Here is a 15390-nt window from a genome sequence, read left to right on the forward strand (position 1 = left end):
ACATTTTATATTTCTTTATCAACAATGTTGGTAAATTTGATTGTACAGTTTGTAGACAAATTAAAAGATGAATTTTTAAAAACATGTTAAGATTTAAAGGGTTTACTTTGTGACAGATTTTTATTGTAGAAATGTTGAAAGCTGTTTTTGTTCTTCCAGTTCCTGCATGTCCGCTACATGGTATGTTGTTCTGAGCTGAACTACGAAACGCTCCTCAGTCAGAGGCTTCTTCAAGGTCGCTGTAATACAGACTGCTACAGGAGCTCTTTCCTGCCAACAGTCATCACCAATTATTTGAAGTAATATGAATTACATTTACCTTCCATTTAGGATCAATAAAGTAATTGTGAATTTGAATCAAATTCAATTAAAAAATCAAAACAAAAAAATGAACAAAAGAAAAAATAATAGGAATGAATTTGTATGGAGAAACCTTAATGGCAATAATCAATTACTGAATATGGCAAGACCTTTTTAACAATAATGAACTCTTCAATAAAATGCAGCTACAAAACGTTTCTCCACTAAAATGAAGGAAAATGAAAGTTTTGTTTGTTATAATTTGTCGTTCTTCATGTTTTACTGAGTAAATATTGTCAGTTATAAACCTGATGCTGTTTGTTGAAGGTTGTGTTCAGTTAAATGTTTCACCTGATAAAAAGCTGATTCAGTTTCACAAAGAGACACAAAACTGAAGCAGAACTTTAAACCAAATAAATGTCATTATGTAACATTATAAGACATAAAACAGTTTTTCACTTTGTGTCGGTTTATTGGGAAACATTCATCCCTTCAAATACTTAAGATAATAAAAAATGTAAAATAAAGATCGGTTCTCAGATGATGATTTTATTCACAGTGACCAAAAATCAATAAAAATAAATACATAAATTGGTAATTAGTTGGTTAAATAACATTTAAATCTATGTTAATAACAGAGCTGTTATGTGTTGTGTTTGGGTTTCTGTTCAGTAAAAACATCTGAACTTTCTTTGGCTGGTTATTTTATAGATTTTCTTTGATTTCTTATCATTTAAAGAAACAAATTTCCATCTGTTTTCAAATACACAAAGCCTTCTTTATTAAAACCCTGTTATTTGCTGAGGATGTAGCAGGTGAGCCATCCAAAGTAAATATTTTCATCTCCTGGGTTCGGCTGTTTGGGCGGGATGGGACACACCTTTGCGTTGACGCGGAGGCGCCGGCGGACTGCAAACCCGTCAGCACAAGAACCGCAGCCGCTCCAGGTGAGTTCATTCATCACAGCTGTTCAGAAAACTGTCCAATTGTTACCGATTTAACAAGAACAGATCATGAAGGAGAGCTGGAAGAACTGACAAACTGGGTCATTCTTATGTTTCCAACCTGGAATGTCAAAGTTTACTGACTGACTAAACTGGATTTACTGACATTTCCAGAGTATCTCTAGTTTAATTCCTCTGATGGAGTCAGAAAGTGTTAGAGGAACAGAGTGTTTGCTCCGTGTGAGCGGCAGCAGCAGAAACGGTGAGAAACGGTGAGATTCCTCGCTGGCCGGACTGGTTGGGCGGCTCACAGGCGGAGACGGATCGGCTGGCAGGCGGAAAACAATCGGAGGTTGATTTGAATGAAGCCGGCTGTTCAGAGATACAACATCAGGTTTAGATAAAACATCCAAATCTGTTCAAAGCTCTGAGATTCATTTCCTGTCTTTCCTCCAGGCCAGAAGATGACGCGAGTCATGAAACATCTGGTAAACGTGAGTATCATCAGCGTAGAGAGTGATCTTCCATACAAACCTGGGCACAAAAAACTGATCACTAAGAGTTGATCAACTTCAAGTAAAAGTATAAAGTAGCCAAGAAAATACTCAAGAGTAAAACAGTATCTGGTAAAACATTATCCATCATTTAATGTTTAAAAATGACATCATCCCACAGACCAAAATATGAAGGTAAGTGGAAATTTGGTATTTTAAGGATGAAAAGGTCAATAATTCATATAAGTAACAAAAAATAACAAAATTAGGCAAAAGAAAATGTTTCCAAATCAGTTTCTTTCAAAATAAAACTCATGAAACTGTAACAGAAACTGCAGGTGAGTCTGGAGGTTAAAACATGTTTGTTTTCCATTTGGACCCAGAAAGTTTACTCAAGTAGGAGCAGAAATACTTCAGAATAAAATGACTCAAGTAAAAGTAAAAAGTACAGCGAGGTAAAAATATTTCTAAAAGTCCATTTTTCCAAAAAGGAGGTTACTCAAGTTAATGTAACTGAGTAAAACTAAACTCTGCTGGAAGAAATGAAGAGAAATGAATTTCTGATTTTCCTGTGTTTTATTTTTGCAGCACCTGCTGACGTTCTCGCTGCAGGACGGGAACGTCCAGGGCGTGGAGGAGGCGCAGGCCCGCCTCTCCTTCCTGGCCGACAACAACAAACTGTGGAGCCAGAAGATGCTGCTGGACATCGGGAGCAACTCGCTTCGTTTCCGAGACGCCAGCAGTCAGGTGAGGCTGAGCCGCATGTCCGTTTCAAACCTGCACAAATCTTTGTCCATATTCTGCCGACGTCGAAAACACAGTTTCAGAATTATGATGTTTCCACTAAAGGAGCAGTGCCATGTTTTCCATTCACATGGAGCCATTTTATAGCACAAGTTTCCTTCAGTTGATATAAAAATCCTATAAATATTAAATATGACTCAAAAGAAATTGAACTTCCTGATTTAACTGTAATTGTTCCTCTGTCTCTTTAAAACTCCTCCTCTTTCTGAAGCTCCGCCTCCAGGAAGTCATTCCCAACATGGCTCCACTATTAACCCATTAAGGGTCACTATGAGCAGCAGCTCCTATAATGAGCTCAGCAGCTGTTTGCTAACTGTTGCTGGCTAGTCTGGAGGAGCTGAGAAGGGGAGGAGCTACACCTCGAAGGCGGTGCTAAGTCCACCCAGGCGTTTTAACGGCTGAATGAAAACTATCTGTCTGTGATTGGCTGTTTTTTTGTTTTATTTACATACAACTTCAGTGTGTGAAAGACACATGAAATTTTGCTCATTGTTTTGGCTCTTTTGGTGTTCCATATGTGGGGAACAAGATGATCAGAGTGGATCCGTGTCAGACATGAATTCAGCAGCTGAGTGTGAGATTTAAGCGTTAAACGCCACAAACTGTTCAGTTTCATTGAATGAAATGTGTGGGAGGTGAAACAGAGCCGCTCATTGAAAACCAGAGAACCTGTCAAAATTAGTTGGTTTTTTTCCCCCACCAGGGGGTCTTTTTGTGGCTCTAGTGTCCCTTATGTGACACTAGGCAGACAGGAAAGGGGGGAAGACATGCGGCAAATGTCGGCCGGGTCCAGGAATCGAACCCGCGACGGCCGCGTCCAGGACTAAAGGCCTTCATATGTGGGTTGCGCTGTTCCCTACGCCACCACAGCACGCCCCACTTGTCAAAGTTAGTTAATCAGTTTGTTTAAATGTCTCAGTTAGTGGCGAAAAGCCAACTTTTAGCAAAGTTCATGAATTCCATTATTTTTATTAAAGCAGTTTAGATGTTTGGACCACCGTCCTGCTGGAACATACAATTATATCAGAGTTTCGATCATCTGACTCAGATTTGTTTGTTTGGCTTTCAGGCATAAATCCCTTCACTAACTGTGCAGCAAAGTGGTGGTGGCATCATGCTGTGGGCTGGTTTCACAGAAAGCGTTATAGTTTGGAAAAAATGAGGAAGCAGAAGGACTAAATACTAGTTCTTCAACTTTACAACAAATCATCAGCCAAATGGATGGAAATGTTTCATTCCAAATGTTTCCTAATTCTCCAAGCAGGGCCGGCCAAAACCTTTCTGGGGCCAAAAACGATTTTCACTGGGGCCCTCAAACCAAGATGTCAGCATCAGATGCGTCATCATTTCTCAGTTACTCTATGTGGAACAGACGTACACTAAATTTACAGTAAATAAGTTAACAAGTTTCATACCTTACATTTCATCAACAGCTGCTTTATTTTTGTCATTTTAATTTGCTCAATTTTATCGCCAACGGGATCAGCAGCAGAAGATTAATCTATTATTTGTGTACCAAATAGAAAAATATATAGAGATAGTTTTTCCCTGACTAACAGCATTTAGTTTGCATTATTCAATGGTATGTCGTTGCTCATGGGAGCCCCCTGGTGGTGTGGAGGCCTTAAGCAGCTGTTTAACTCGCATATGCAAAAGTTTGTGGACTCAAACTGAAGAGTGTTTTCATGCAGGACGAACTGGAGCGTTACTCGTTCCGAGACATCTACAGGTGCGACACCGTCGCCATAGAGAGGCACTTCCCCTCGCTGCTGCTGCTGATCTGCCAGCGATCCGACCAGAAGAAGCCGGACATTCACTTCTTCAACTGCGAGCCGATGCAGGTAGGAGCGGCGGCGGCGGCGGCGGCGGCGGCGGCGGCCGGCTCTGCTCGGCTTCCCTCGCTGACACTGGTTGTTCCCACAGGCAGAGCTGATCTGTGAAGACATTAAAGGCGCCGTTTCCAAAGTCTCCAGCGACAGCAAGATGGCTCCAGACGCCGAAAGGTACGAAATATATGGAGAGAAAATCCTGGAAAACATCTAATCTGATGTCATAAAAACTCCCAAAGATCTAATCGAGGTTTTGATTTCACCTCTTCTGTCGACATGGAGATAAACTCTCAAATTAACACAAAACTGCAGAAACAAAAACTGTTACCAAATATTTTGATTTAGTTTATACACTGAAAAAAAAGAATGGAGCTAAAAATCCGGGTTAATTTGTTACATGTAATAAAAATAAGTTTGTCAAATTTAATTTATTTCCATTTCTTTAATATGATAATTTCACAGATTTACTTCATTTAATTACTAATAAAAAATTAACTTGTTTTTTTAAAGTTGGATCACCTGTTTGTTTTTTCAGTGTAGAATAAATATCAAAACCAGAAATGAGTTCAGTACTAAAAAATAAAAATGGATTTGGTATCAAATACTTTCTGATACATATTTAATAATTACATCATTAGACAAATTAAAACTAAACTTTTCTGGAAATTTTGGTATTTTAAAGACCAAAATCTAAATTATTTATATAAATAACATAATCACATAAAATAAAATATAGAACAACAATATTAAAAGAAAATAACAAAATCAGTCAAAATAAAAAAAGTCTCCAAATGAATTTCTTTCAACTTGTTTGAATTTTTGGTTAAAGATTAAAAACTGAATTAAAAGAAACTTTTCAGTTTGTTTTACCTCAATAATTCCTTAATATTGATTTATTTTTAATAATTATTCCACTGGCAGATTATTTCAATTATAATGTGGGAAAATGTCTCATTATGAGTGAAACATTCAATATTAGCTAAAACAATAACGACGGATTAAATTATAACTAGTTACATTTTCTTCAGTGAATTTTGGAGCAAAAAGTATTTTTATGACACTTTATTATTTTCTACTCTTACTTGAGTTAAATTTCTGCATTTTTCTCCCCACTGAATGAAAAACTTTTAACTCACCTGCAGTTTGTTACTTATATGAATTATTGTCATTTTTAGCCTTAAAATACCAACATTTCCACTTAACTTTGTATTTTGATTTGTCTGATGATAATTTTAGATATTAAATATTGATAATTGATCAGTTACTCAGTAGTTGAGCAAACTTTTCTCCAAAAACCTTTTTACTCTTGGTTTTTGGGTTATTTGTTTGTGTGTGTGTTTCTAACAGACGTCCAGGTTGAGGTTTTTCCTCTCAGTCGGTTTTGATGTTGTGTCATTTTGAAGCCGTGGGGCTGAAAAGGCCGGCAGGGCGGCAGAAACGCAGCAGGACAGTGTAAACAGTGAGACCCGTTTTACCGGTTTGTGCATAACTTAAGAAGGTGTGACAGTGAGAGCGAGGCCAGTGAGACACAAACGGTTTGCTGACAGGATCTGCTGCTCTCTCTGGTTTCTCTTTCACTGAAGCTCCAAGGACAAACTGAACACGGTAAGACGGACAGAAACCCACTTTCTATCAAATTCACCCAGAAACAGAGGGAATTATCAGGTAGGATTTTTAAAATGTGAGATTTAAAAGTTAACTTCAAACTTCTTTTTTTATTTCTTTTTATTTTTTATTTTTATTTTTATTTTTAGCAGTAATTCTGGTTACAAGATTAAAAGGTTTTGCATTTAAATCAGGGAGTTCAAACTTTTTAGGCCAAGAACTGTTTTATTTTGACCAGCTAGTTAAACAATAAATGAAACACTAAATCCAGGATAATTATGTGGATTTCTGTAAATCATAAATTTAAAACAAGAAAACAAAAAAGAAGTAAACCATATCCTACATTTAAAATTGTCTTCTGAACTTTGTTTTATCCTTTTAGCAACCAGAACAGAATATGGTCAAATTTTGATGAGTTTCTTAAACTAAAACGCTGAGGTCAGCGATTTTCTTTTTACCATTCAGATTAATTAAATTCAAAGCAGAAACCTGGATGAATATTTTGCTTTACTTTACCTGATTTCAGTCAAAACTTCACCACAACATTGTTTTATATCTGCATCAGCTGCAGGAACTGTGATGAAGGGCCGCCAGGAGTCATTCTGAGGGCCGTAAACGGCCCCCGACCCGCACTTTGGACCCCCCTGATTTAAATATTCGGAGAGGAGAATTTGTGTTGCATGTTTTTGACTTCGTATTTGACTCTTCAGCCCTTGCCGAAGGGCGTTTACACAACAAACAGCAACTTTGACCTTTAACCCCTGGATGGAGCCCAGCAGGGGCGGTCCTAGCCGGTTGGTGCCCGGGGCCGACATGCATCATTTACATCTTCATGTACCTTCATAGGTTTGATTTGATCTATTATTTTATTTGAAACAATGTGAAAGTAACTATAATACTATAAACATGGAGTTAAAAGTAAATAAACAAACATAAAATATTAGTAAAAATTTAATAAATAAATGTAATAAATTAATATCTCACTAATAGTGATGTTTATGTTTACAAATTAAACATTGTCGTAGCAAGCTAAATATTTATTTCTCAAAACTGAATATTTTGTTAGCAAGCTAATATTTAAAATATAAACTAAATATTTTATTAGTAAGCAAAAATTTTAGTTAAACAAAATATTTTGTTAGCAATCTAAATATTTAGTTCCAAACTAAATACCCAGTTAGGAATATAAATGTTTAGTTTACAAACTAAATTCTGGAGAACGTGCCGCCCTACAGCGCAGGCCGCCCTGGGCAGCCGCCCACAAACGGCTCCTGAAGCCGAGGATTTAAAAGGTGCCTCTCGTCTCCGGCAGGATTCCTGAGAGCAAAGAGAAGATGTACGAGCTGTACGACATCCCGAACCCGCCGTTCCCGTTCGCGCCCACCCCGCCGCCGGTCAACCCGCCGCCCTACCCTGGACTGAGAGGTAAGAAACAAAACGCCGTCGTCAGTCTGTGGGTCAGCGGTGAACCCAAACCCGATTAAAAGGATCATAACTGAACCGATTCCACAGCAAACGGACCAAACGGGCCGGACGTCTCCTTCCTGCGCGCCGAGAGAGAAGTGGTACGTTTCAGTTCCTCACTTCTACACTGCAAAAACACAAAACCAAGGATTTACTAGATTCTCAAGCAAATATGGTTTTATACTGAAAATTAGACGAAACTAACTTATAGTAACTTTTCAACAAGATGGAGGAGCTTGGTTAAAGTCAATAATTCCTTAATATTTGAAAAAGTTTTAGTTCCACTCAAAACAAATCATTTTTCCAAATTATATAATTATAATAATCTGGAGCTAAAATCTTTTCATCAATATTAAAGAATTATTGACTTGAAATACAAAAAATCTGTAAATAAATTGCACCAACAGTCAAAGATGAATAAAATCTTGTTATAAAGTTGCATTTTGATCAAGTCATGTCACAGTTCAATACAAAATATTTACATGTTAAATATTTACTTAGAAACTATTAGCTCTACTTATAACAAGACATTTTCCTATGAGAGAAATAATCTTCCATTGGGACGTTTAGTTTTTCAGAAGTATTAAGGACTTATTTACCTAAAACAAACTGTTCTGGAAGTTTGTTTTGTCTTATTTGAAATAAACTCGACCAAAATACTTGGTAAGACTTTGTGTTTTTGCAGTGCAGTGTTTGTTCCCAAACAGAGTAAACACAGCTGTGCCTCCGTCCCTCAGACCATCCTGAACCACTGCTTCGACGACATCGAGTCGTTCATGGGGAAGCTGCAGCAGACGGCCGACGCCTCCGTCCTCCTGACCCAGAGGAAGAAGAAGAAGAAGAAAAGCAAGAAGCAGACGGCTGAAGGTAAACGCCGCCTGATTCTTTTCATATTAAAAGCTTCCCCTCACAGAGGGAATAACTGGTTTGTTCACTGGCCTCCAGATGATCTGTTGGCAGAAAAAGCCCGGCCGCCGTCAGAGGACGAGTTCATCGACATCTTCCAGAAGTTTAAATACAGTCTCTGCCTGCTGGTTCGTGTTTTCACTGGACTCACCGTTTATCGGCTGCCGAGCCTCCAGATGTAACGACCGGCTGTGGTTTTCCCTCCAGGCTCGGCTGAAATCCACCATCGCCAGTCCGTCGTCTGAGGAGCTGGTGCACCACGTCTTCAAACCTCTGGACATGGTAGGTCTGGAGCACAAAGACAGGAAACAGGAAACACATGAAGACAGGAGAAAAAAACGCCTCCATGTTTCCAAAGAAACGTGGAGACAAAAATGTTTTTAAAGGAAATCTGAAAGATTAAATCAGAAAAATAAAGGAAAATTTCTCCTCAATTCTCAAAACTGTAATATTACTGAAGATGATTATTTAAATCAACATTTAAATAATGAAAAATTATTAAAATGATATATTATTTAAATAAGAAACTGGACAAAAAGACAAGCAGCATAAAACTGCTAAATGTGATAAATGGAAAATGTTTAGAGTTTATCAAGTCCAAAGTTCTTCAGGTCGTTCTTTAAGGAACCAGAGAAGAAGAGCGGCTGAATTCAGCTGCAGGTGGAAAAACACCTGGAAACATGTTTCATCTCTAAATACTGGAAACCAGCAGCTTTACTGGAAACCAGCAGCTTTACTGTTTACAGTTCCCAGAGGAAGCAGCCGGGTTCTGGTCCGGTTCCTGAACCGATCCGGTTCCACTTGGAAGCTCAGAAATAATCTAGACCTGTTGAGTTTTTCTACTTCCTGTTTTCAGGCAGGGTCTGCCTCTGATTGGCTGAAGTTTAATTCTCCTCTGATTGGCTGTTGGATGTTTAATAACAGTTTAGTTTCGTCCTGGTTGGTTCTTTTCCTCAGATGGTGAAAACGACGGGCGGTCCGACGTTCGGGGCGTCGGTGTCCAGCCCGGCCATGACCAGCTCGGCCGTGTCCCTGCTGCGGGACACGCTGAGCGAGGACGAGGCGGCGCTCTGGACGGCTCTGGGGCCCAACTGGACGCTCCATCGGTCAGTGGCAACGGATCAATCAGTCCAGCCTCAAACTATTAATACTCTAAGACAGAAAGCCTGAAAGTAAATATTTGTTAGCAAGCTAAATATTTAGCTCCAATTTTAATATTTAGTGATATAGCTAGCAACATATTTGATTATAAAAACTACATATTTAGATAGCTGAGAGCTAAGTGTTTAGCTTGGAGCTAACTAGTTAGTTAATATTTAAATATTTAAGATTTTAGTGTCTAAGCTAAATATTAAGTCAGTAGACTAAATATTCAACTTGCTAAATAAATGTTTTCCAAATGTATCTCGCTAAATATTGGGTTTGTAAACTAAATATTTAGTTAGCTCCAAGATAGATAAATATTAATATTTACAATTAATATTAGAAATATTCATACTTATATATTTAGAGCTAAATTATTAACTTTAAATATTTCTATAAATATTTAAAGTTAAATATTTCTAGAATTATTTAGCTCAGAGCTTAATATTTTGTTTGCTTGCTATCTAAATATTTATTTCAGCCAGTTAAATATTTGCTAATGAAATATTTTGTTCCAAACTGTGGCATTTATAAGTGAATTAATAAAATATGATAATATTATGTCTTCTTGCAGGTTAAATAACCCAAATTAATGCTGTAAAATTGTTGCATTGTTTTTTTAAACTTGCTGCTATTCCAGCTGTTTCTGTTTATAGTTCCTGAAACCAAAAGCAGAACCAGCAGGTTAAAACTGAACACACCTGGGTTTTGAGCACACCTGAGCTCAGGTGACGACAGCAGTCAGTAACGCAGTGTTCCCTCCCAGCGCTCAGCTCAGAGGACCTGTCGCTCCGTACAACCCAGTGTTCCTGAGCGGCTGGAAGCCGGAAGCGGTGCGGGCGGACGGGCAGGTTTGGGAGGATCCGGTCGAGTCACAGCACAAACACGAGGCCCACCGAGTAAAACAGGAGGTACGGAATACCTGAGCCCGGCTCAGCTCACCTGGGTTCACCGAGGTCAGGAGACGGCAGCGGCGAATCAGCTGCACCTTAACGCTCCTCTGACTCTGAGGGGTCAAATGTCAAACCACCAGAACTGACACCAGAACCAACGTTTCTGGACCTTTAATCATCCCAGAAGTTATCACGATAAATTAGAATATTGTTGTTTTGAGTGATATAATGGTGGCTCATTAATGCAATAACTAAATCTCAAGCTAAATATTTAGCACCAAACTAAATATGTTATTTTTTAAAGTAAATGTTTCATTACCAAACTAAATACGGTAGTTTGTTAAATAGCAGTTAGAAAGTTAAACATTTAACTGCAAATTAAATATTTAGTTAGTAAACTAAATAATCTGTAACTTAGCAGTTAGCATGCTAAATATTTAGCACCAAGCTAACTATGTTGTTGCTTTTTTAAGTATTTAGTTACCAAGTTAAGTAAGTTGTTAAATAGCAGTTAGCAAGTATTTAACTCCAAAATAAATAATTAGGTATCAAGCTAAACATCTAGTGCTAATCTAGGTATGTTGTTATTTTTAACTAAGTATTTAGTTTTTAACAAACTAGATATTTAAATTGAAGCTAAACATCAGTCGGACTCGGATGAAATCACAAACAGCTGGACTTTATTTACTAATGACGTGGCGTCTGAAGGTTATCAGTAGAACCAGATTTTATTTAAGGTATCAAAGTAAACGAGGTGCTAAATATGAATGCAGAAAATCCTTCTTCATCTTTTAATAGGAGACAGAAATGAAGAAAGCAATGTTTTATTTTAATTTGACTTTGTGTTTTGTAATTTCAAACCCACTGAAACAGACTGAGATGAATGTTTTAACTCATGATGACATCACTTCCTGTTTACCTGCAGCAGCTGCAGCAGCAGGTGCAGCATCCAGCTCCCCCAGAAATCAGAATCTACAGCAAAGAGTAAGTCCTGTCCAGCAGCAGGCGGCTCTCTGGCTGCAGGGAACCTCATGGCTGCTTGTGCTGCTTTCAGGGACAAACTGCCGGCCGAAGCCGAGCGGCTCTACATGTGCAGCTACGACTTCATCGCCAGGAACAACAGCGAGCTGTCGGTGCAGCACGGGGAGACGCTGGAGGTCAGCCTACAGAAACCCAAATCATTTCTGATCAATACATTTTTTGTGTTCTTTTTAAAAAATCCAAAGTTAAGTCTTTTACCAACACTATACATATTTCACTGCCAACACCTTTGGAAAAAACACAAACAGATAAAAATAAATATCAGTTGCCCAGTTTTGTTTATGGGACTGATACTGATATGTTAAAAAAATGACAATATATTGGCACCAACGTGCTTCCATAGTTCATTCTAAACAAACAATAAGCAGTTTTTCTCTTTTTAAAATTAGTTTCAATATGACAGTGGTGGCCTAATAATGCCACGGCCATAAACAAACTGTTACTTTTCATAAAGTGCCAAACTTTTTATATAATCAAGGCATTTTCTTGATTAATGTGTGAATACACGTATATATGTATATTAGCTAGAGCTAGTTAAAAACCTAGTTCTAGCTCTGTAGCTAGCAGATTTTCGACTTATGAAACTGCAATATTACATTACCATCTGCAATAGTTTAGAAAAAAACTGGACATTTCTGAGATTACTCCAAAAAACTAATCTCTGAAAACATAAATATATGTTTTACATTTTAAATTAAACAATAGTTAAATAACTGTCTAGCTAGCTAGCTAGCTTATTAGCATCTATCATCGTTGTTGGCTCACTTCTGTTAACAATGCATATGATTTCCCTTTCCTGTACTTCTAATTTTTATGACGTGTTTTACCGGTTTTTCCTGATCATTTCCGTCTTTAACCAGGTGCTCGAGTCGTCCAAGCGCTGGTGGAAATGTCGTAATCGGTTCGGCCAGTCGGGCTTCGTCCCCTTCACCGTCCTGGAACCAGTAGAACATATAGAGAGTCCTACAAGCAGCAGGCCCCCCAGCGTAAGACACACACACACACACACACACACACACACACACACACACACACACACACACACAGACACACACACACACACACACACACAGAGACACAGACACACCCACACACACACACAGAGACACAGACACACACACACACACACACACACAGAGACACAGACACACACACACACACACACACAGACACACACACACACACACACAGAGACACACACAGTCTTGTTTTCATCACTTATGGGGACTTCATATTGACTTCCATTAATTTCTGCAGCCTAGCCCTTACCATAATCCTAATTCTAAACCCAACCATTCCAGAATTAAACCACTAACCCAAAAACACCAAGAAAATGTCCCCACTACTCCTTGTGGAGTATGGTCCCCATAACCCCACATTGTAGACAGAAATAGGTTCCCATAAGGATATAAAAACCTGGAACACACACACACCTGCACAGCAAGCTGCAGCATTGTTTACCTCCCCGTCGCTGCAGCTTCCTCCGCCGGCTCCGCTCATGAAGTCGGCCAGTCCGGTCCCGCCGAGCCCGCCGACCCTGAAGCTCACCCCGTCCCACTCCCCGCAGCGGCCCCGCGGGTCGCCCACCTACAGCCAACAAGGGCCGGTGGCAGACGAGACCGATAGAGGTGAGAATCTCTTTGTTCCATCGGCTGTGATTCTGAATTATTCAGTAGGTTTCCCTGAGGGGCTCCGGTGCTGAGGAGGATTTGGTCCAGAAATGACGATATTCAAAGTGGAAACAAATGATCTTTGCGTGTTTAATGCTTCAATTTCCTCTTAGAAACCAGAAATCAAAACGACTAAAGTATTTTAATCCTGGAATATAAAATATCTACGACGTGTTAGAACGAAAAAAGAGGAGTACATTTCTGCCAAAAAAGAGAGAAACTTCGAGATTAATCGAAGAGGTTTTCTGGGAAAAAAAGCTAAAAAAGTCGAAACATTTTGACTTATTTTTAATGGAAAGATTTCAGAATTTTTTCAAGAAAATTTTTGACCATCAGAAATCAGTAATTAAAAAAAATTTTCTAGAAAATTTCTACAAACTTTTAAACTTTTTCTAGTACATTTTCGACTTTTTGAACTCAAATGTTCACGTTTTTGTTTCAAAAATTTCTCTAAAAACTCTCATTTTTTATAGCAACTTTTAAACCTTTTAAACAAAAATATTTTGGTGTAAATTTCCTGTGTTTCTGCCACGCCATCACAGACTTTCTATTTAAATGTGTTGTTTTTATATGAAAAAGGGATTAACAAATTAATAAATTATATTTTCCATTTTGTGAAATTACTTTCCCTCTTGTCATAAAAACGTTTTCCTTTTTATTCTCCGTCGCTGTTTTCCATGATTTCTTCTGTCTTGTGATGGGAAGCGATGCGTTCAGGCCGGTTTATTGATTATTTGTGTGTGAACATGAAGTGATGCTGGTGAACGATGAGCTGCTGCAGAGGCTGACCAACGGGAAGGCCAGCCTGAGCAAACCGCTGGTCATCCACCGGTCCGCAGACACCGCCGTGCCGCTGGACTACCACTCCCCCCCGGAGGAGGTGGCCGAGTGGCTGCGGGGGAAGGGCTTCAGCGACCCGTGAGTGACCGCCGCCTGGTTCCCAGGCTGCTCAGGCAACCTGCGGGTCTCACCTGTGTGTGTGTGTGTGTGTGTGTCAGGACGGTCCAGTGCCTCAGCGTGCTGACGGGAGCGCAGCTTTTCTCGCTGAATAAGGAGGAACTGCGCGCCGTGCTGCCGGATGAAGGAGTCCGGGTCTACAGCCAGCTCACTGTGCAGAAATCCCTGCTGGAGGTGAAGCCGCTCTTCAAAATTCATTTCTCTGCCCTTCATTGAACGAGGTTTTCTTCAACACCGAAAACATTAAAGCATCAAACATTAAAACCATCAAACACGTCGGACAATACCGAGACACGTAATAAAAACCTCGGTCACATGACCGACGTCCTTCTCTGACCTCGATATTCCCATTATTCTAAAATGGGAATATCGTTGGGAATATCAGTACTGGGTAGTGTGATGGTCCTACGTGCTTAATACGTAATTTCCTTCAAAAAAAAATAAAAATTAACGAGGTTAATGTCAGAAATTTTCTAGAAAACCCTGGAAAGTCAAACATTTTCAAGAAAAACAGACTTCTTGCAAAAGGGAAAAAATTAAGACTTCTGAAATTCCCACGTTCCAGTTAGCTTAAAGCTAAATATTAGTTAGCAAGCTAGGCCGTTAGCTCCAAACTAATATGTAGCTAACTGAATGCTTAGTTAGCATTCTGAATGTTTAGTCCACAATTTAAGTAACTCCAAGCCAAATGTTAGCTTGCTAACAATTTAGTTTGAAGCTAATATTTAGCTACACGGTAAATGTTTAGCCCACTAATTAAAATATTTACTTTAAAGTTAAACATTTAGTTTTAATCTTCATTCATGGTGAAAATATGAATAATATAAATACTTTGTTGTTAAATTTTGACTAATTTTACAAACGGCCCCTTATTGCTTGTCTGGAATAAGAAAGTTTCCAAATTCAGACTTTTTTCACCACTTTCAAGTTTACAAATTTTTATCTTGGGAAAAAACAGAAATCTGTTTTTAGATAAAAAAAAGAATGTAAACCTTTAGGATTGTTGGTGGATGATTCTGAAGGGTTTTTTGTCCCGCCGGTACCGCTGACCGGGTCCAAACCGCCTGTAACCTGGTTGTTTTGGGTGTGCAGGACGCCAAGCGGGCCACGGAGCTGGAGGCCGTCATGGAGAAGCAGAAGCAGAAAGTGGATCTGAAGCTGGAGAGCAGCACGCTGTGAGCTGCAACGTGAAGACGCTCAGCTGGTTCTGATCCGACTCAGGCGGATAACGTGACGTTGGTTCTGCTCATTTAAAGCATCCGGCGGTTTCTGTGGATGAAGACGTTTTCTCTGCTGTGCAAAATAAATATTTAAGCTCCTTCTTGTCTTGGTTTCACTCA

General features: G+C 39.0%; 1 protein-coding gene and 1 long non-coding RNA gene across 3 annotated transcripts; one reads left to right on the plus strand and one right to left on the minus strand.

The window, feature by feature from the left end:
* The first annotated feature begins 1211 nt into the window (after positions 1–1211).
* Positions 1212–15369, plus strand: LOC122822800 (epidermal growth factor receptor kinase substrate 8-like protein 1). 2 transcript variants are annotated; one of them, XM_044101735.1, is made up of 19 exons: positions 1228–1247; positions 1701–1738; positions 2327–2485; positions 4234–4383; positions 4466–4545; positions 7289–7401; positions 7489–7541; positions 8178–8307; positions 8386–8474; positions 8554–8628; positions 9304–9452; positions 10256–10400; positions 11308–11366; positions 11437–11539; positions 12284–12409; positions 12901–13051; positions 13846–14011; positions 14092–14224; positions 15143–15369. In XM_044101735.1, exons 2-19 carry the CDS (start codon positions 1709–1711, stop codon positions 15227–15229), a joined length of 1998 nt encoding a protein of 665 aa, XP_043957670.1. In that variant the 5' UTR covers positions 1228–1247; positions 1701–1708; the 3' UTR covers positions 15230–15369. The 2 variants fall into 2 exon arrangements, with proteins under 2 accessions (XP_043957671.1, XP_043957670.1); XM_044101736.1 differs by having other exon boundaries at positions 1212–1738; positions 11311–11366.
* LOC122822803 lies at positions 8269–9266 on the minus strand. Its single transcript, XR_006369227.1, has 3 exons — positions 9019–9266; positions 8498–8634; positions 8269–8390 (listed from the first exon to the last, which is right to left on the minus strand). It is a non-coding gene; the product is annotated as an uncharacterized LOC122822803 (long non-coding RNA).
* Positions 15370–15390: the final 21 nt, after the last annotated feature.

The sequence above is a fragment of the Gambusia affinis genome, linkage group LG20, assembly GCF_019740435.1.
Source record: "Gambusia affinis linkage group LG20, SWU_Gaff_1.0, whole genome shotgun sequence".
In the NCBI taxonomy this organism is placed as follows: domain Eukaryota; kingdom Metazoa; phylum Chordata; class Actinopteri; order Cyprinodontiformes; family Poeciliidae; genus Gambusia; species Gambusia affinis.